The following is a 21,877-nucleotide window of genomic DNA, read 5'->3' on the forward strand; positions in this document are numbered from 1 at the left end:
TTATTCATCTTCTGACCTGAAGCCCATCAACTTCCGACCAGAAGCCGACGGTGTCTCAACTTCCGTCCTGAAGCTGACTTAGATCCGACCAGAAGCCGAACCCTCCTTAACTTCTGACCAAAAGTTACAGACCCGCACCCGAGAAGGTAAAAGATTATTGGTATGCATGCCCGCTACTGACTTTCGGAATCAGGAATTTCCTATTCAACTATGTTCATTCAATAAGTACTGTAAGAGATTTTCAGCAAAAAAAGAAATTTGTATTTCAACAAATATCTGTGAAATTTTGGATTTTCTCACACGACCACGAGCTCAATAAACTAAATAATTAAAAGGGCAAGGAGTTCCCTGCTTGGGTCTCGCTCAGACTGGTCGTGTAGCTCCACGGGAACAAGTCATGGCCTGGAAAACTCCAGCAATCAGCCCTAGCAAATTGCTGGTTTTCTGCATAAGGAACAAACCAGTAATTTGCTGATTTATGTCTTACTGTATAACCCCATTACACTGAATAGCGTCCTCGGCCTACGGCCGACTCCGCTAGGCGCGGCTGTGCCGCGCAATTAGGTGGAATCAGATGCAGGGCCTTCGGCCGTGGCTCTGTGGAATCAGTTGATCCAAGGTTCAGTTTATACTTTTCGAGACGTGTGTCTTGAAGCTCTGAATTCTGTTTCCTTCAAATTAAGTCTTGAGAAATTTTGGAATTCGTTCACTAAAAAATTTAGGTTTTGGCTAGCTGATTATAGAAGATATTTCGAGGTTTTGTAAGTTTTTTAGAAGTTTTTCTTGCTGGGCTAATGATTTCAGAATATTTGAACTAAACTGCAGTACTCCTCTTCCAAGTCTCAGTTAAACTTATCTAAAAAGGGGCCAGAGCTTCTGACTCTCTAAAATACAAATATCAATGTTAACACATGGATGGTTTCAAAAAAATATATTTTCCAAAGTTACAAGGTTCAAATATTTCAAAATTTGTATTTCAACAGAAAGCCCTTGAAAGTTCACATGAACACACTTTTTTCGATTGGAAATGCCAATTTCCGGTGAGAAAAAGCTCATCAAACAAAACAAGAAAACAGGAAGAAAATGTGAGAAATTCGAATCTCCCGTTGACTTTCAATCATTGTGTATGCGCTTCTTTTTCTTTTCGGTCTACCCAATTTTATCGTTGGGACAACAAAACAAAAACATGGGTGACACATTCAAAACAATAGACTTAATAAAAATTTCAAAGTTTTGTTCTCTTCTCCAGCCGGGAGATACAGCGGGGAGCAACAAGGCAAAAACAGGATTTAGGCTCGGGCGCCAAAAGGGATTACTGTAAATGTAAACCTATCGTAATCCATTGTTTGCAAAACAGGGAAAAATGGAATGCGGATGGCTGAAAGAAGAAGAGAGAAAGGAGGACAAATGCATGAAAAAGGCCAATGATTCATGTCATTCAACTTTGGCGCAAAAAAGGCATTCATAATAAGTGGCACTTCAAATAATACCAAACAGGTGTTCCATCGACGTTTAGTGTTTATAGGATGGTAACAAAAAATTTGCCACGTCATCTAACTAGTTTGACCTAGAAACATAATCCAAAGATGACTTGTAATGATGGAAATCTGGAAAATCTTAAAAGGAAATGTCAAACAAAAAAATAATTGAATTGTGATACACAAAAAACTTCTTTATATACAATACTAAAACAATATAACTTGAAAACTCCTAGTTTTTCAGTTATGTGCCGATTTCTGGAAGACACCTCTTGGTCCGTTTTTGGTCCGTTTTTGTACTGAAAACTTGAAAAAACAGGTGTCTTTCCGAAATCGGCAAATAGCTGAAAAACTCGCAACTTTCCGTAAATGCAAAGTCTTCAAAAACAGTTTTTTTAGGAAAAATAACAAGTGTGCTGATTAGCCAGACGTTTTGTCTGTTGATCCCTTTCGCCACGTAGAGTCTTAGTACATGAAAGAGTGCCCTCGCCCTGGTCTCCGGGGATTGTTGGATAATTTCCAAAGTTCCTTTTCCCTTGTCATAAGCCTTGAGTACGCTTTTTATTGATATTTGTGCATTTAGTTTCATCTTTGATCGAATCTTTTGCAAGAGGGGGACGTTCAGTGGAAATGATTCTACCTAGCCATGAACCCCAAAACATGGCGACTCTTAGGGCCTTCTATTACTTTTTTCGCAATCGACCAAACGAAAGTAAAAATGAAAATGAACCAAAAAAGTTAAGCGTATGCAAAGAGCTTCGAAACAGAGAGAATGGCTTGTGAAAAAAAAATTCAAAGAGTCTGATTTCACAGAGAACTAGTTTTTTTCAATATGTGGAATTTTTTTCAACGTGGACAAAATTTTTTAATCTTGAGAATTATAATCTTCCTTATATATAAAACGCTACACGCGCCTGTCTGTCCCGATGAGGACCTGTCTACTTTTGAAAAGCTTGAGAAATTCTTATAGATTTACAAGGAAAAATTTTAGATTTACAAGGAAATTTACAAGGAAAGATTTACAAGGAAAAACAAGGAAAAATTTTGAGTGGAGCGACGAGCCAGTAAAAAAACTAGATAAAAATCGCGCCGAAGGCGCACCAGCTTGCTGGTTTAATAATATTACTTGACGTGACCTTTTGAAAGAGAGAGAGAGAGAGAAACAGTAAAATAAATAGGTTAAATCGCGCCGAAGGCCCACCTGTCTGTTTGAAGCAACGGAGGAGCGGTAAACAGCCTGATTTTTGATGAAAATACACACATAGAAAGCTATTTAAGATCTATTATAGAATAGCCACACAGTAATAATGCTCGCCACAATTAAGTTTTTTAATTCAATCGTTCCTGTAAACATTAAACCGGTATTGTTCAATTGGAACAACTTAAAGTTTACAATTTTAGGTACACAGAAAATCGAAAAAGGGCTGGTCTCTGTGAATCAAGTCATTTGTTTTTCATTAATTACAGACAAATAAGCATGCTATAAACAAACAGTGAAATCAACTTACCGTAACCACTCTAATAGAATGTTCAACCACCAAACCACCAAAACCGTCAACTCTACATATCTCGTTTCCTCTAATAGATATAAAAAAGTGGTCAACTGAAAAATTGTTTATCATAATTTCAAAAAAACTTTGTCAGTTATTCACTTTTCGATATCTTTTAGAGGAACCGAGATAAATTGACTCAAAGGTGAAAGTTAGGGAGTCATTCTTTTAGAGTGTTTACGGTATTCACAAAGATTCGAAATTATTGCACTAATATTTGGAAAATGGTTTAACATTAACGTAGAAAAAATTGTTAAACTCAGTTATTGTACTATCCAAACTGTTCATAATATTCTGTGTATTTGTTCAAAAAAAGTCTTGGAACTGATATGTCTTTTAATCAGTAAAACACTGTTCTATTGACCTCTTTCAAATCCCCCTGTTCACCTCGTTCGCACTGTTCCCGAAACCTTCTCAAATGGACGATTTTTCCCATTTTCTTAACCCGTCATTTCTCCGCGAAAAAGAGAAAAGAGTGGCTTCTCCGCCGATCCAACTGTCCGCGCGGACTCCCGGAGTGAGCTTGCTCCGCGCGGCGCGAGAAATTGCTCTTCTGCGTACCGCCCATTTGTGTGTGTTTGACATGTCTTTTTGTTTGTTATCGCCCACAGGAGCAGCCACTGCTCCAGAGCCCAAGACTCCTGGAGCACCAGACGGTGTGTGTCTACCTGCCCTTTCTCATTGTTGTTTTTATATGTGTTCTTCTTAGATTCCCTATAGGTTCTCAAATTTTCAAGGAACTCCTCTTTTCATTCACTTTTTTCTTGCCTTTCTTGAAACATTAAGATGTATCATTTGTCTTGTTTTAGAATGGCGCCCCGTCAACGACGCCTTCTCTTGGTGACATCGATACTTTTACACGTGGCATCGACATCAGGTGATTCAACTAAAAAATGTGATCTTTTCCGATTTTTTTGATTCTGAGAATAAGATATTTTTCATGTTAGAGCTGAGTCTTTCATTATATACCGTAAACACTCTATCAGATTGTCACCAAACTTTCAACTTTGAGCCAATTTATCTTGGCTCCTGTTCTATTAGAGTGTTTACGGTAAACCAGAAGTTTCCGAACCCATTCCAATTTATACATTACTCATGTCGAAAGGTTGTGAATCACCATGAAAATTAAAAGCCTAAATAATTTATGAAGCAACTCCAATTTGGATTGGGCTCAGCCTATGTGTGTATTATTCTCAAATATTATATACCGTCCCAATCGTCTCAATTATCTCAATGAGATATATGAAAACTGTGTCAACTGATAAAATATTGGTGATATTAGGATAAATAACTAATCAGTTGACAAAATTTTAATATCTTTCACAGGAATCGAGATAATTGAGCTCAAAGTTTACGGCTTGGGTGGGCTTTTATTAGAGGAAATACGGTAATTTCTACAACCTCGGAAACTCATCAGTTTTGACCTGAGGAAAAAATCTGTAATTTTTTTAAACCGAATTTCATCAAGGGCTCTGATCCCAATATTTCCACAGCAATTCAACTACAATACTTTATCAAAAACTAATAAATCGAGCCAACTAAATATATCGATATTTGATCAGTGGTGTCTCGAGCACTATCCGTTTTCTTTTTTCGTAAATCTCTTTCATAAAATAAAATTAGAGGAGGGCAAAAAAAGATAATGCCAATAAGCCCTTTTTATATTTCCAATTTTTCAGCCAATCTCTATGGAGGAGCTGCCACCCAACAACAATATCAGCAACAACAACATCAGTATTCACAGGGTTACGGTACGTTCTTGGTTCTCAAAAAGCACAAAAAGCAATATAAATTTGCAGTTTAATATTAGATGACAAACATATAAAATTTAAATCATTATATGTTTAGTTTTATATCTTTTAACTTTGAGTTAGACAAAGTGACATCATATTCTCACTGTTAGGATATACCAAAAAGCCGGTAATAGAAGGGCACTCTACCTTTTAGTTTGAGCTAATTTATCTCGGTGCCTGTCACAGATATCAAAAAGTGGTTAATTGGTTTATCATAATTTCACCAACATTTTATCAGTTGTCCATTTTTTGATATCTTTCACAGGAACCAAGATAAATTGGTTCAAAGTTAAAAGTTAGGTGCCCTTCTATTAAAAGTTTTACGGTAACCAGTTACTTTTCAAATACAAAAGATCGATGCATGAGACGTCGTAAAATGTTGTTGCATTCCTGGTTCCTGGAACCGTATCTTCGTTTCTCCCCGACACGATTGTTTGTCGACATGTCATTCATTTCGTTTCGCAGCCCAGCAGAGCACCTCCCAAATGCACAATAACAATGAGCCAAAAAGCTAGGCGCCAAGTGGCTATTGATATCATGATAGTGATTGGAAATCTGGTTATTAAGGAATCAGAGATTTATTTAATGAAAAAGAAACTTTTGAAAAATTTTCAGGTGAAGTGCCATCCACATTCCAAACGTCGTTCACTTACACACAACCTGAAACTCAATCTCATCATCAACAACAACCACAAGCCACATCCTCCCAAAATTTGCAATTCCATAGCTACAACTCACAACCAGGAGTTCAATATGGATCACAAGACTCATTCTTCCCAAATCAAGCTGCTCTCACTGCTGCAGCAACGTCATTTGCCACGAGTGCTGCTCAGCAGTACGCCCAGACGTACGCTCAACAACAGCAAGTACAACAACAACAAGTTCAACAACCACCCGCACAGATTGATCAAGCCAACTTAGCAAAGTATTCTCAATATTTGGATATTCTTCAAAAGGCTTATGGAATTCAACTTCCCGGAGAATTGTCGATGCAACCAAATGCGGCAGCAGCTGGAACTGGATATCAAGCAGCGCAATCACAACAACAGGTATGGGGTTATTTTTATCTTTTTTTGACGAATAGTTTGTAGTTTGAAAAAAAACTTTTGACCTAAAATAACTCGCTCTCTAGAAAAATGTCAACTTTAGTTTCACGAATACCGTAAACACTCTAATAGCCCTCCTGACTTTCAAATTTGAGCCCATATATCTCATTTTCTGTAAAATACTTCAAAAAATGTCAATTGATAAAATGTTTGTGAGGTTATGATAAACAATTCCTCAGTTGATCAATGTTTGATATCTTTTACAGGAAATCAGATAAATTGACTCAAAGTGAACGGTTGGGGACGCTTCTTTAGAGTGTTTACGGTGATTGTCCCGAAAAATCCTAGTAGACACTGTTTTGAAAATTTTGGAAATTTAACGGGGTTCTTCAGGCAACCGGCAAAAAACCCGAAAAATAGCGAAAAACTCCGCAAAAACTCGTTCAAAATATCCACTATGAAAAGTTTGTCTGAAATTCCAGCCATATTTTCAGAGTGGATATTTTCACTCCTAATTTTGGCAATATTTTCTCTATACTTTTCTCCAGTTTTCCCCCAATGTTTCAGCCAGATTGGTTCGTTCTCTGAGGGAGTTTTAAACCATTTTTTAGGTTTTGCCGGGTTTTTTGACTATTATAGTCTCTTCAGATTGTGAACCAAGTCCCTCAAACCTACGGTCAACAACCCCAACAACCAGCTCCTCAAACCTATTCTGGATATCCACAAACTGCTGTTCAACCACAGCCACAAGTGAACACTCAATCACAAGCTGAAATCACTTATCAGCAGCAGTTAGCAGCTTATCAACAGCAGCAACAGGTTACTGAAAGTCACGAATCTTTATATCTGACCTAATTCATTTCAGCAACTTGCCCAGCAACAACAGCTAGCTCAACAACAAGCCGAGCAACTTGCTGCTCAACAACGCCAAGCTCAAGAGTTGGCCCGTCATCAACAATTGCAACAGCAGATTCAGCAACAGCAGCAACAACAACAACAGCAACAACAACAGAACCAATACGGAGGAATGCAACCAAATCCATATGTTCAACCATCAGCGCCAGTTCAGCAACCTCTTCCACAACAGCCAATTCCACAACAGCCAATTCCACAACAACCAGTTCCTCAACAACAAATTCCACAACAACCAATGAACTTCCTCCCAGCTCCTCAAGCTCCGATGCCACAAGCTCCTGTTCCACAGCAGCCGCAACAACCACATCAACCACAACCACAGCAATATGTCACCCAACCTCCTACCTATAAAAATAACTATCAAACTGCTGCATTGGGACAAACCAACAGCTATTCTGGACAAGCTAAACCACAAGTCTATACGTATCCAGGACCATCTCAAGTGCAGAAACCAACGCATTCCACCGTATACGGTAACCACGAGAACAGTGTCATCGAGGAAGAACCACACGGATCTGTGATTTCTCAGCAACAAGTTGTTCCACCAAGACCAGTTCAACCAGCCCAGCCAATGTCTGTCGCTACAGTAACCCGTGGTCCACCACCACCAACACATCCAGCTCCAGTTGTTGCTCCAAGCTCAGTGGTTCCAAAATCTCAACCAAGACCACCACCTACCACAAGGGTAAGTTATCTTTTTGAATTAAAGCTAAACTGAAATACTCAATTTTTAGCCTCCAACTCGTGCCACAATCCGCCCAACTCCACAAACAACTCAAACGAAATCAGCAACAAGTCGTCCTTCTTCTGCCACGTCATCAGCTGTTACACCTTCCCCAAGCCAATCGTTGACTCAGCAGGTGCACTGAATACAGTACATTTTAAAGAAATTTTGACTTTTTTAGATTCGAAAACTTCCGGCCGTTCTCTACATTGACTCCAAAAATGAAAGCACAAAGAAAACCGAGACACTGCTTAGAGATACCTATGGATTACCACTTGTTACATTCTATGTTGATAAGGTAGAATTAATCATTATTATATCAATTATTTAATTGAAATCTTTCAGACTGACAAACCGGCCGCAATCGAACGTCAACTTCAACAATTGACTGCTCACAAAGGTTTACCGTATCTTTTCATTTGTGGAACTTTCATAGGAAGTAAGTTTTTTTGAAGGTTTAATAAATAGATAAAGAGCAGTTACAGTATCTTTACTGTATACAGTGTTCGAACTGCTGTGGTATGCAGTTGCACTCTAATGAGAAGGGGCGTGTCAGCTGGGCATTTATCATTCGCGGCGTGATAATTAAAATTTTATCTCTGCGTCTCTCACTATGTTTCACTGAGATTGTGTTCTCTCGCTCCCTAGTTATTCTTTTCAATCAGCCTAACAGTTTGCCACGCCCCTTTTCATTGGAGCGCAACAGCATACCACATCAGTTCGAACCCTGTGTTCCGAGTTTCAATAAAAAACGAAATAATTTCAGGTGAATCCCATATTGAAAACTATCATTCTAATGGACAGATCCCACAACTTGTCGAATATGTTTGTGGAGACGAAAAGAAGAAGAAGAAGAACAAAAAGACTTCATCTTAACTATTTCATTAACATGTACTTTTTCTCAAATTTATCATGTGATAATCTCATTTTCGGTTCTTTCTAGTATTATATTATTTATTCCAAACACACAAATATTTATTTATTTATTTATCTAATTTCAACGAAAATTTCTTCTTTTCCTTTCGAAACATCATGCTTCAAAAACCGCTTAGCCTTTCATTGCCGCTTTCGAATTTTTGTTATGTTTGGAGTTTTTATATTTATTGTAAAGTGCGTCGATCGAATTCAATCGAAAATAAATCATATTAAAAAGACAATAAAGTATTAGAATTTGATAGGTATCCATCGAAAATTTCCATCCGAGCATCTTCTCTTGACTGAAAACTCTCCAGACTTCAAATCAATCTTCACACCGCACCAATACAATTCTTGTTTCTCATCAGAATCCTGAATTAAGAACTAAATCTAAATATTAAAATGAGTTCGAAAATTACCTTGCATTTCTCTCGATTTGCAATCAAGCCATGTTGGTTTTCGCCGTTGAGAAGGGATTTTGACATCTGTTAAAAAAACGTAATTTTCCAAAATATCAATCGACTGTCGGGTACCTTTTCAAACAAGTCCTTCTCTGTGGTTAGGAAAACATAGTCATCCTCATATCTCGAGTAAAACATTCTCGGATCATATTCTATATTCTTCCAATTCTCCTTCTCAAAATCATTGAGGTACATATGTGCAAGATTTGAAGACAATGGGTGTCCTTGCGGAACTCCCTTTGTAACTTTAAAAGTTGTTTCACCACGCTTGTAATAGTAGGATGAGACTGTGCTTCGGGTTATTTCCAAAAGCCATTTTGTCGAGACTTTCTGAAGTTTTTTTTTGAGAAAAACTGAAATTTTTAAAAAAGAAGCTTCAACTCACTGTAACATACACAACCTGGTGATGTTCCACTCGTTTCGATTGCATTTTTCGAGTGAGAGCAAGACGAGCCTCTTTCTCGGAATCTCTAGATACGAAGAGTAGTTTTGAAAATCCTTTATTGTCCAAACCTTTGCCACAAACTGTATGAATATCACAGCTGAAAGAAGGATTAGTTAAATGATGGTGAAGAAGAAACTACCGTTGATCAAGAATTCTTTCGATGATACAGATGACTGTTCCGTGTCTGACTGTTGAGAAGCATTTTGAAACATCTGCTGTGTAGCCGAATACTTGTGAAAAATCGGAATTTCTTTTCAAAAACTTTAAGATATCTTCACATGTTTTTTGGATAGCTGAAAATGGATTATTGAATTCAAACAAGCCTTTTTGAAAACACTGACTATGTCGATAAATACCGTGTTTTTCCAGACACCAGGCAAGGATGGAATTGACTTTCTTCCACTCCATAACCTCCTTGAAGCGGTCCTTTGATCTATTACGAAAAATCGGTCGGAGTTTGTTGGAAACTATCGTAAATCTCAACGAACTATAAGAGGCTGAGGACTTCAGACATCTTGCCTTCTGAATACACTTATATTGTTCTTGACATTCAGAGCTAAGACCTACATCTACTCTTCGCACAGCGTATATTTTCTTAAAACGGCTCATTCCCAGTTTCAAATGTTTCAGATATGCATTCCTCCACACATAAGCTGTTTTGTTTTGAATTTTGAGTGGAAGAATAACTTGACGAAGAGCTGCCAGAAGCCACCAAGAAAGAGCTGATTTCAGATTATTGACAATTGAAACTTGGATGGATCTCTTCGAAGATGGCGTTTCATTCTTCATAACCTTCTTACAACGGAAAGCACGAGCAAAAGGAGCTGAAATTATTTAGTAACAATAATAAACAACCTATCAGTTTTACCTTCTTTGTATACGAAATTTTCCAAGTGATGGAAACCTTCCGATTTCAAAACTTTTGAGACCCAATTTTTCAGGTTTCCACAATTCGTATTTCCAATGTGATTTTGAAGACTGAAGATGTGGAAAATACGGTCGATGAGTGTCTCAATGTCATCTGGATACATGTGGCAGTCTCTGTCAACTTCATTGATTGATGGTAGTTCTTCAAGCTCAAAACTCACTTCACTGTTGCCTTTTTCTTTTTTGGTTTCAACTTTCTTAATTCGAATGTATTTCGAGATGACATGAGACTTTTGGATATTCTGTTGACTTCTTCTACAACGACAGTACCCTGGACTTTCGGCAAATTTTCAGAAGACGTCAGAAATGTGGACATGTGACGGTAGGTTAATTTGGTTTTCATTTTCTAAAAAGATTTATTTTATAGTTCTTAAAAAATTTATCCATGTAATACGATTGAACAGTTTAATTCTAAAATTTTGATATCCGACAATATAAAATAATCAATACATGGTGCAAGAAACTATCAACTCGGGTTATAACTCATTTTTTTAACTTTCGAATTTTCAACCGTCTTACATATATAAACGGAACTGATCAGTAAGGACATACTCTTTTAAAAATGTTTCGTAGTATCGCCAAATTTCCATTTTTGGTGAGGATCTTATTCCATGGCTTATCACAAAGTTCTTTATGAAGTTTCGATAATGAACCGTTGTTATTTGTTTCACCATCCTGAAAACCCTCAAACTTTTTTGATATAATTTTCATATGGTTGGAATCGGAGAAAATGAATCATATTCTTCCTCCTACTACATCACTTCATGGCATCTCTCCCATATGCTGCAAGCCTCTTGAATTTTGGAAACGTACTCTTTAGATGTTGCGCATGTGACTAATCTTGATATTGTTACCAGCAGCTGTCAGCTTCTCTAATCTTATAATAATGTGTATGTAGAAGAGTCGACACGTGTCAAGAAGGCACATTGCGCTCCTGACACCTACATGAGACCACGCCCACTCCCGTCCTACAGGACTACCAGGGAGAGGGGAAATGAGTTACTGTAGTTCGCGACACGCCTTTTCACATTATCATCCGTCATTCTGTTCTAATTGGTTGTTTCGGTAAATAGAATCGAACCAGAATTTTGTCGACAATTCACACTTAACGGTACCCGACGTCTTCACAGCTCGCAATGTCTTCCACAGGTTCACCCCCGGGAGCAGAAGAAGAGTTTGAACCGTATGTAAGAAGGAAACGAGCTGAAGGTGGAAGTAGGAAGAAAATGCAAGGTTTGAATGAGCAGGTGAGCTAAATTATAAATATTAGTTACCGTATTTCTTCTAATAGAAGCCCACCCAAATCGTCAACTTTGAGCTCAATCATCTTGATTCCTGTGAAAGATATCAAAATTTTGTCGACTGATTAATTATTTGTCATGATATCACTAGTATTTTATCAGTTGACAAAATTTTCATATCTTTCATAGGAATCGAGATAATTGAGCTCAAAACTGACGGTTTGGGTGACTTTCTATTGAACTACGGTAGTTTCGTTTGTCGCAGACTGATGAATACAAAACTGTAATATTTCAATATGACTGTGAAATTCAGCAAAATTTAACTGACCAAACGGGTCTGTTTTTAACCATACTTAAAACGGGCCGGGCCGGACCTGGCTTTTTTCAGAATTTCTAAGGCCCGGGTTTTCAGAAAAATGTTTCCTTTCTCTTCAAAAAAAATCTTTTAAAAAAAATTTTCGGGATCAATAGGAAAAATGAACGATTTTTCTGGCAAGAAAAAATTTTTCCAAGATAAGTGTGCCATAAAAAATTTCTGAAATTTCAAAAATTTTACGAATTTGGAAATCTTCGGCCAGGCCCGCGAGCCGGTCCCTGATTTTGCAAGTATGCTTTAAATGGAACTATTTCAAGCGAACTAAATAAACCGTTTAGCATTCCAACCTCAGCCATTTTTGACTAACAGTATTCAATCGGATTTTTTCAAATTCTGAAAATTTTGGAGCTCTCCAGAATCAATTTAATTACAGGAACAGAACATGCTTCGAAACTCCATTAATAGTCGAGAGCGACGCCGGATGCACGAGCTAAACGACGAATTTGAATCTCTGCGTGAATGCCTACCGTATCCAAACGAGGCAAACAGTCGTCGAATGAGTAAAGCTAACACTCTACTATTGGCTTCAAACTGGATCAAGCATCTTTCTAACGCTAATCACAAGCTTCAGATGGAGTTGAATGCAGCAAACGCAAAGGTATGATTGAATTCGAATATAAAACTTTTTGATTGATCTAGAAAAGATTTAGATCGAGATGCTGAAGACTCAATATAAAAAGTCAGAAAAGCCTACTCAAAAATGTTCAAAATGCAAGCAGAATGTTTGCTTTTCCGTTGACTGTATTACCTCTTCATAATTCTGAACTTGAATAACATGCAATTTTCATTATTAACTTCTATCAGATTTTATTCTACTATTCCTTTATTGTGTCCAGAGAATAGACTCATTCCTAATCCTCTAATAACAATAGGCAAGCTCATCCTATTCACTTTGCATCTGCCTTTTGTATTTCTGATACTAACTGAATAAGATATTTTATTGTTTTGTTTGTCTTGGCAAATTTACAGAAATCTCTGAACTGTTGAAATCTTCCCTCCACATAAATAACCATATTCTCTCATTTTTACAGTATTACAGTACTTAGCCAATTAGCTCTTCTTTCAATTCCTCATTACGTCACTGCCCATGTCATAAGACAAGATGCGCGAGGAGCTAGAAAAACGCAAAACGAGAACATATCATATTGGTTACGTAAGTGTCATAAACCAATTACTGAGAATTGAAGACGTCCCGCAGATGGTTGAACTCCCAAGATGAGGAGTGTCTCCCGCAGAGTTTTCGCTCTCGCATATTAATACATGATTTTGCTTTTGAATAGAGAGAAGGAGAAGAAACAGGTATAGAAAATAGAAAATAAATTAGAATAGTCATTTTTTTCAGTTGGGATGATTTAGAAGTCATTGGGCATTGCAATTAGCTGCTTATTGTGGCAAAGACCGGGAGTAGTGGCTCGTGGACCGAACCGAAGTAATGATGTTAAAAACCATCCGCCCGTTCTACACTTCTTACTCTTAACATGTTGAAATAGGATACGGTATCCATTCCTTTTGATGATTCCCCCATAAAACGCCAATCTCATTTTAATTCCAATCGAGGATACACAAACTAATCGGAATGTATGATTTTCCGCAAAAGAGGTGAGAAAATAGTGAGAAGAATGAGATATTTTAAATTAGAAAATTGATGTGCTAAATGAGTAAAAGAACCGGCGGCATCTCTTTCGGTTTCATTCTGAACGAGTCGAAAGGGGAAATCTTATACTGGAACCCTCGACTATTTCAAATCATTAAAAAAAACAATTACCATGTTCATCGAGCCTTCCATTATATTTTCATTGTTCTATGACGCAACGAACTCACTCAACCGGCCGTTTTCTGTAAGTGCTCATTTGTGCGCAGAAGTGAATAGGAAAAGAAGAAACAGTTGGTCTAATCGGTACTTAGAAGTCCTAAATACATGTTACTCTATTCATATTGACCGAAAAATAGGAAGAAACCGGGGAGCTCGAGCGAGGGTCGTAGGGACATTTTAAATGAAATACTTCATATTTGAGATTGAAGAATTGAAATACAGTTCAAAATATTTATGAAGAGCGACACCGATCGGTAATTTTGGAGGGGGTGAGAGAGGACGGCGGAAAAGGTTCATGATCTGTTGCTAAGGAGTAAAAGAAAGGGTAGTTTTACATTTTAAAAGTGATCTTTGTGTGTTCAAATGATAGGGAGTTGTTTTTCCATTCTCAAATTGGTGGTCTATTCTCAAATTGGAGAGCGAGAGGGCAGTGAAATTATGAGATTTCAAAGGGGTTTCAAGGTAATGATTGCCAGATTCTAGTATATTAACAACAAGAACATGGTTAAAACGTACGGGGACAGAAAAACGAGGGGAAGATCGGTGTACAACTCTAAGACAACGCAACAAGGAATATTAGAATTGGATGTATAAAAATATGAGGTCCGAGTAGAAAGAAGTGGCTGTTCAACTTCTACATGATCGAACAACGATCAGCTGGATCTGATGGATCCGACGATTCGCTGAGCTCAACTGTGATCGAAGATACAATATCTCCTTCATTATCCTCGAGACGTGCGGAGGGGTTTTCTCCGATGGGCCACTGAAATGAAAGCTCGAATTTTAAAAAACCTAGATTTCTGTTTAATAATCACCTGTTGCTTCTTCATTACGTAAACCTCTGGTGGGTTATGAACGGCTCCCGACTCAGCAGACCAAACAGTTGCACTAGCGTGTGGAGCGAGCTTCATGCGGGCTGAGAACTGGAACGAAGCTTCTTTGTTTCCAGCCTTGACAACCAGCTTGTATCCTCCAATAGACTGATCTTCTTCTGAATTGTTCGCAACGCGAACCCATTTTCCTTCCTCGTCGACCTCGTCAATTCCGACAGGTCCGATTGTCTCCTTGTTGAGCTTCGATCGTCTATTGAGGTAATCAATGTCTTGGTTCTCTCCGTTCACTTCAACGACACGACGGCGTTTGACGCCACGTTGAGCACTTGCAGCACCAGAAGAGAAGGACACATGATGAACAGAAGCATTTTTAGATGTGTCTTGAGTGAGGTTCAATCGCTCCTCTTCTCCCTCAAGCAAGGCTTGGTAGGTCTTGAGCTCAGCGTCCAGCTGAATCTTCACATCAAGAAGATCGTGGAACTCGCTCATCATTCGTTCAATTTCTTGATTGAGCTCCGAAATACGAGCATCCTTATCATCCAGTTTCTCTTGGAACGATCTTTTGAGTGTATCAAGCTCCGCTCGCAGGCGTTCAATGAGTGAAGCATTTCCGCTGCTGGAAGTCTCCAAATCTCTAACACGAGCACGCAGATGTAGTGCTTCGGAAACAGCACCTTCTTGTCGCTCACGAGCATCATTCAGCTTATTTTTGTAAGCATCTTCAAATGCTGTTTTGTTTTGGGCAAGGTTGCTCTGGAACTGAGCTCGCATTTCAGCAATTTGATCTTGCAACTTCGATTGGTACTCATCGTTGATTTGCTTCGCATATGTTGTCATGTCGACCTGACGCTTGTGTCTAACCTCTTCGAGTTCTCCCTTGTGTTGTTGGAGTGCGAAAGCGAGATCTTCCTCTAAAGCCTTGATCTTGTTATTGGCAGCAGTACGAAGCAGAGTTTCGTCTTCTACAGCTTTCTTGAGACCCTCAACAGTATCCCGAAGAGTGATGTTCTGCTTTTTGAGATCCTGAAAATATTCAAAACTTTATCTCATTTTCTGTTTCTCGATATCACATCATTTTCCAACACCAGCTTATCGTTTCGAGCCTGGAGAGTCTTTTGCTTAGCTTGACTTTGATCAGCAACTGATTGCGCATGGAGAGCTTGCTCTTCGGCTCCAGCGAGTTCCCGTTCAAGCTTATCCACCTGTGGCTTCAATTTCTTGACTTCAACTTTGGCAGCATCATACTCGATCTTGTACTTTGCAAGTTCATCTTGAGCCAAATCAAGAGCGCGGCGAAGTCGAGCCTGAGAAAAGTAATATATTAACCCCTTCCACGACACTTATCGCTCATCCATATAGCGTATTGTTTGTCTTGTTACTTTTCTCAGAGAAACAGAGAGCGATATATTAGTTTCGTATAACCACCTATGTAGACACAAAACACAAATAATACTCACTTTCTCAGCTTCAAATCGATCGGCTAAGTTAGACTTCTCCTTTTTCTCCACAACTTCAATATCACGAATTTGGACTTGAAGCCTGTTGTTCTCCTGCTCCAATTGGCGAACTTTCTAAAAACGGAATCGTGAGATGTTGGGGGAAAAGTTAAAATTATCACAAACATCAATATATTGAGCGAGTCGGCTATTGAGTGATGTTAGATGGTCTTTTTCTTGAAGTCGAGATGTTTCGAGAGTTGTAGAACCGCTGAAAGGCATATCAAATAATGTCAAGAATCAACATGACTGGTTGCCGCAGAATAACATAGAGAGCATAGAGATAGAGAGCAAACTCACAATGACTCGTCTCCACCCCCGTTGCTGAGCGACGAATTGGCTGAGCGTTCCAGAGAAACGATCCGAGAGCTGCGGGCACCTTTACGGGACGCCATATTTTCTGGTTTCGCTGTAAAAAAGTATGTGTTCAATGCTTTCTGAGAGAAAAGAACAGAAATTTGAAGAACAGCGTCACCGGCGCCAGAAAATCATGACTCAACATTTTGATTTCTATGATAAAGAATGTTATACAACAAAAACTTTGCTGTCCAAACGAAGTGTGGCAGGCACTCAGGCATGACCTTCGTTGTGTATACCAATTTTGAATCGAGGTTTTTGTCGAAAAATCGGACAAAGTTGGGTTATTTGAGAGTTACGGCGCGCGGAATGACCTTAAAAGAGGCAGTCGGCAACATTTGGGAATTTGTATGCATTTTCGATTGCTAACATTCGGAAAACTCCGAGAAACGTAGCTCCTTAAGTAATTTTCGCATTCAGGCTTGAGAAAAGTTGACACTAGAAAAATACATTTCAAATTTTGGCGCGCTGCGGATTCGCGCCGCAGGACCCTCTGCGTAAATCTACATAGACTCCTTTAATAAAATACAAGTCTCACTTTCCTACAAGTTCGAGGAACAACTCGTATATCCGAACAACCGATTTCAAGAAAAAAAAGAAGGAAAGAAGGATTTAGTTTGAAATTCGAAAATATACCGCTGTCGATTTTTCGAAACAGGTGAGCGACTGAATTGTCGATTGTGCTGATGAAAAAAATAGCATATGAACCGAGGAGGGGACTAGATACTAATTTATTTTGTACTTGCTTGATTGGGACTGACCGTCCATGTCGTGTCAATTAGAGAGTAACACATTTCGGAAATCGAATTTCAAGAACCGATCAATCACAAACTAGGGAAGCAAACTCGGTGATAAAATATATCAGATATCGGATTACACGGAAATCAGTGTAAAATGTTGCAGAGTACGAGAGTTTCTCGGGTCAGAAACGAGAAAAACGCCCTACCTCACCCGAGGGGCACATACCAGGACTCTTGTGTGTTGCGCGAGTGAGTGTGCCTTTTCATCTCTACACTCTCAATTGGCACACACACCCTCTTTAAGTTTTCTTTTTTCATTCGTTTTTTATGCTCACAACACCAAAGGCAAGAGAAGCAGAGTGTCAGAATAGTTTTGTGTATATGGTAAACAACAGCTACACAGCAACTTGGCAACATGCCCATTCATGAAAAATAGTGTGACAGACAGAGAGAATTTCAACGAGAAGAAAACAGACGTTGAAAAGGCCAAACATCTGCGAAATGAAAAAGGTCGTCTCTCTAGTATGTTTGACACAGAATGAGTGAATTCTCAAAGAGACAACATCTGGACAGAACCTAACGGTGTCAAAGACACGACGACAAGGGAAAATAAATCAATAGACGACTGAGGATTCTGGTTTTAAAAACAAAAAAATGCATACTTGTGAAGGGCCGGGCCGGCCCGGCCCGGAGGCCCGGTCGGCCCGGTCGGCCCGGAAGTTTACCGCGAACTTCAAAATCTTGAGCGAAAAGTTGAATCATTGTTTCGAAAAAAGGTATTCAGTGTTTTTTTTCTTCGAGTTATTTTTTTTTAAATACATTCTAAAAATCAATAAATTATCGCTTTGACAAAAATGGCGGCTGTTTAAATTCATGTTTCAAAAATTTTGTTTTTTTTCTGCCGGGCCGCCGGGCCGGGCCCTGAAAATTTTCTCTCGGCCCGGCCCGGGCCGGGCCGAAATTTCAGTATGAAAAAATGCACACCCTCGAAAGTCAGAAAACTGCTTTCACAACTGACACTGAATTCCTTTTGTGAAATATATTTGCGGAAATGAATTCAGGACAGGAAAATCTGGGCTGCAACAAGAATCTGCATAAATTAATGTATCATGGGCTTCACGCACCCAGTTGTGGCCTTGGGGGGGGGGGGGGGGGAAGAGAAATTTTAAATGAATTGTGAGAAAAAGAAATAAACGATAGAATGAGACATATCCTAAAGGAAATATTGGATTACTGGAGATTATCCCACTTCCATGATGACAGATGAGAATTGTGTGTTGAAATGTATGTCTTCTCTACTGCTGAGATTTCAGTGTGTTTCGAAGAATATCCAATTTCAAAAGACATTTGTAGCATATATTCCAAAAATCGGAAACCTGACAGATTTAGTCAACTGAATAACAACAGATGAACAAAGGGAAACACTGAATTCTCAAAATAGGAAACATTCGAAAAGACATAGAAAGACGACGCAATTAGAAAAAAATAAATGGCCTTGGAGCGAATGAAAAAAGGCGATACTCAAATTATGTGTACATTCAAAAGAAGGAAAATACCAGAAAAACTGGTAGCATGAAAATCCGGAATTTATCATCGGTCATATTATCGTCGTCTGAAAGAAAGAAGGTTCAGAGAAATTGTGTCGACGTCTTCATATTATAAATGTGTTATTTTGTAGCAAGACCTCTGCATACTTCTCTAAAATATGACTAACGCGCCAAGTTGAGCCAAAAAATGTACAGGGATGTACAGGGATGATTTCGAAAACTTTTCGAAACTATTTCAAAACACTAGTCGCATTCTCGCTTTTTTTTTCTCCCACTCGGCACGTGAAAAAGAATTTTGAGAGACGGAAAGATAAAATTCAACAAACACACCCCCATTCAGTCGGTGGTCGATATTTGAATCTCCCGCTCTCTCGTTCGGCCGGGGGACTAGGTTTCCGTCGTACTCTCTTCTCCCATGCATTTTTTTTTCGTTCTGCGACTGATGTAATCAGTTCAGGCGAATATTATCCTTGTCAGAGAAAAAAAAGGTTGAGTCGAAGTGTATGCGATGTTTGTAAACAAATATCTGAAAGCGTAAACAACCGGAAACAGTTGAAACGATTGCGACAGTAACCCGGCGGGAAAATATTAAATTTATTCATTTTTTTAGCTTTTCGCATATTTTGCAGCAAATTTTGTCGAATATGGTTTGTTTTTCATTGTTTTTTGCGGTATTTTAAAATATATTCGAAAAAATTTGCTGCAAAATAAGAGAAAAACTAAAAAATAGGTAAATTGTAACATTTTCCCGCCGGGTTACTGTCGCACTCGTTTAAACTGTTTCCGGTTGTTTACGCTTTCAGATATTTGTTTACAAACATCGCATACACTTCGACTCAACCTTTCTTTTCTCAGTCAAGGATAATACTAGAAATACTTGTTCGTGAATTTCAGTCACATGTTCTTTGGCCGATATACATTTGGGCTGACATATAGTTATTCAGAATTTTTAGTAGGATACAAAGACGATAACTACAATTCTTGCTTCTTCAAAACCTCAAGATTCAAAAATACTTATCGATCATACCCGTTTTTTGTGTTGATCATTCTTTCAAATTTTAATTTTCAGGGAAACATGGATCAATTGCTCGATGTGGAAACTCTGAAGAATCTGTCGCCAGAACAGCAGGAGCAAGTCATCAACGGAGTCAAACAGCAGGCAGCCCTTGCCAATGCACAGAACCTTGTTACTGTAAGTGGGACGATTGTGAAGTATATGGTCCCAATTCAGACCAACAATCCACATTAATCTTCTTTCTGCCTGGCGAATTTGCTTAGAAAATGAACTCACATGTCCCGATTTTCAGGATATCTCGGAAAAGTGTACAAATAAATGCATCACTGCACCAGGAAGCTCACTGGCTAGTGGTGAGAAGCAGTGTCTTCAACGATGCATGGATCGTTTCATGGAATCGTGGAATCTTGTCTCTCAAACTCTCCAGAAACGTCTTCAAGATGAAATGGCTTCATCCGGAGGAATGAGCGCCGGGTTTGGACAAGGACCATCATTCTCTTAAGTTTTCGTCAAAAAATATCATTTTTGTTATTGTTGTTTTCTTGAAATTTTTTTCGAAATGTCTTCAGTAGGTAGATCAATAAAACTGTTCTATTCCTGTCGTCGATCTACCAAAGCGGCAATTATCAACCACCCCAGATGTTTCAAACTTTTAGATGTGGATTGAATTTCTTTATTTTTCTTTGAGGCTTCTGTGAACCGATGATTTCAACGTTCGATCACGATTATGCGCAGCAAGCTTACTTCCAAAGAAGCAGCTGAAAACCATTACATAAATTGCTTTGTAATCTGAAACCAGTTATTTATCACGCTTCGTTATCACAAGCATGTTCACTCAGCAATTCTTCAAGATAATGAATTCATAATTCTAGAATGGTCGCTCCCATTAACATCATGGGTCTCATGTTCAGTATATATTTCTACACATGGCTTCATCCTGATTTGTCGAAGAATGTTCGCATCGGTCTTAATCAGTTCAAGGTTGATTGTATGATCTACATAGGAACAATACTCTGGTTGTTCGTATCAATGTGCATCGTGGCTCCTTATTTCACTCGCCGAACGAATGCTCTTGCCGGAAATGTCGGAATGGCTATAAGTTCGCTTGGCGTCATTCTCTCGCATTACTTGCTTGAGAATAAATGGGTGGTGAGTTGTCACCCTAAGTATTTCTCATATATGATCATCATTTTCAGTGGAGTGGCCTCATGTATATCTGTGATATTCAACTATACGCATTTTCCCTAGGTCTGGCGTTGATGGGACAATGGTCCATATACCACTACGATAAAAATCGCGCCATGTACGTCGCTTTTCCTGTTGTCTGCAACACGATCGTAGTTTTCATGTTGTACAGTGTACTTGAAACAAAGGTTTGTCGAAAGTAGTGTGTATTTCAGATAAATTAATGTTCCAGGATTTCAACGACGTATTCCCGCTAAGCTCCTTTGGAGTTCACACCGCTTTTGCCATTCTTGCACAAGTTGCTGCTCCGCGCCTCAAAACATGGAACTTTTTCGAATACATCAAGAAGAATAAACGACGATAATTGTTCTGTGGTTCAGCTGTGATAGTCACTTTAATGTTTCTTCATTTGTATCTCATTCATGTCTTTTCTTATAACCGTGCGAGTTAAACTTGTTTGAATATCATGTACTTTATATTATTCTGGTCTAAATAAAGTTTTGTCAGAAACGACCTGCAGCCACAAACCCAAAATTGGAGCGATGTCGCTCAGCTGAAGTCAGAGTAACAGTGGCTTAAAAGGTTTTTAGCGAGTTTTAAGAGAGATATGTTTTTTTTTTCATTTGCTCGGACATCGAAAATACTGCTGAAATTATATTTAAATACTCGAGAGCTTGCCGTTTGCAAGTTGCAAACTCATTTTTCTTTCTGATTACTGTAGTTCTCGTTTTCTGCATTCTTGCAATCGGTGTATGAACCTTTTCGAGACTTTTCTCTTCGTTTTTCGAATTGCTTTCTTGCATCATTCAGCAGCTGTACACTTTTTATTTTGTTTCAAAACAAAGTTTATTATGAAAAAACGCATATTGAGTTGTAATCTTTCAGAAGCCTCGTATCGAACTTCAGAGAACCATTCCTGGTATCTCGATTAACTGAAAATATAAGTAGGTTTTTTGGTGAAATGATTTATCCTTTTTAATTTGTAAAACAATAGAGACTCCACCGATTCCGAGGAAGGGG

The 21,877-nt window shown here is 38.6% G+C and overlaps 6 protein-coding genes across 6 annotated transcripts; 4 read left to right on the forward strand and 2 right to left on the reverse strand.

Annotated features, from left to right (window-relative positions):
- Positions 1 to 4,670: 4,670 nt before the first annotated feature.
- Positions 4,671 to 8,382, forward strand: Cbr-pqn-26 (the record flags this gene model as incomplete). Its single annotated transcript, XM_002639605.2, has 8 exons — positions 4,671 to 4,779; positions 5,437 to 5,870; positions 6,516 to 6,686; positions 6,733 to 7,467; positions 7,517 to 7,642; positions 7,688 to 7,804; positions 7,852 to 7,945; positions 8,273 to 8,382. 8 exons carry the CDS (start codon positions 4,671 to 4,673, stop codon positions 8,380 to 8,382), a joined length of 1,896 nt encoding a protein of 631 aa, XP_002639651.2.
- A 288-nt stretch (positions 8,383 to 8,670) lies between these two features.
- Cbr-trt-1 lies at positions 8,671 to 10,965 on the reverse strand (the record flags this gene model as incomplete). Its single annotated transcript, XM_002639604.1, has 10 exons — positions 8,671 to 8,793; positions 8,841 to 8,906; positions 8,955 to 9,212; positions 9,268 to 9,424; positions 9,467 to 9,620; positions 9,669 to 9,849; positions 9,895 to 10,151; positions 10,196 to 10,368; positions 10,416 to 10,600; positions 10,807 to 10,965. The coding sequence occupies 10 exons, from the start codon at positions 10,963 to 10,965 to the stop codon at positions 8,671 to 8,673; spliced, it is 1,713 nt and encodes a 570-aa protein (XP_002639650.1).
- Positions 10,966 to 11,390: 425 nt separating this feature from the next.
- On the forward strand, positions 11,391 to 12,475 carry Cbr-hlh-16 (the record flags this gene model as incomplete). The annotated part of the gene is made up of 2 exons (XM_002639603.2): positions 11,391 to 11,501; positions 12,245 to 12,475. 2 exons carry the CDS (start codon positions 11,391 to 11,393, stop codon positions 12,473 to 12,475), a joined length of 342 nt encoding a protein of 113 aa, XP_002639649.2.
- A 1,843-nt stretch (positions 12,476 to 14,318) lies between these two features.
- Cbr-lmn-1 lies at positions 14,319 to 16,408 on the reverse strand (the record flags this gene model as incomplete). Its single annotated transcript, XM_045239242.1, has 6 exons — positions 14,319 to 14,447; positions 14,500 to 15,540; positions 15,588 to 15,821; positions 15,975 to 16,088; positions 16,140 to 16,224; positions 16,314 to 16,408. The coding sequence occupies 6 exons, from the start codon at positions 16,406 to 16,408 to the stop codon at positions 14,319 to 14,321; spliced, it is 1,698 nt and encodes a 565-aa protein (XP_045094843.1).
- Positions 16,409 to 19,732: 3,324 nt separating this feature from the next.
- Positions 19,733 to 20,174, forward strand: Cbr-tin-13 (the record flags this gene model as incomplete). Its single annotated transcript, XM_002639601.1, has 2 exons — positions 19,733 to 19,849; positions 19,965 to 20,174. The coding sequence occupies 2 exons, from the start codon at positions 19,733 to 19,735 to the stop codon at positions 20,172 to 20,174; spliced, it is 327 nt and encodes a 108-aa protein (XP_002639647.1).
- A 371-nt stretch (positions 20,175 to 20,545) lies between these two features.
- CBG25272 lies at positions 20,546 to 21,221 on the forward strand (the record flags this gene model as incomplete). The annotated part of the gene is made up of 3 exons (XM_045239257.1): positions 20,546 to 20,821; positions 20,869 to 21,045; positions 21,090 to 21,221. The coding sequence occupies 3 exons, from the start codon at positions 20,546 to 20,548 to the stop codon at positions 21,219 to 21,221; spliced, it is 585 nt and encodes a 194-aa protein (XP_045099281.1).
- Between the last annotated feature and the right edge of the window lie 656 nt (positions 21,222 to 21,877).

Source organism: Caenorhabditis briggsae (genome assembly GCF_000004555.2).
Source record: "Caenorhabditis briggsae complete genome, chrI, whole genome shotgun sequence".
NCBI lineage: Eukaryota > Metazoa > Nematoda > Chromadorea > Rhabditida > Rhabditidae > Caenorhabditis > Caenorhabditis briggsae.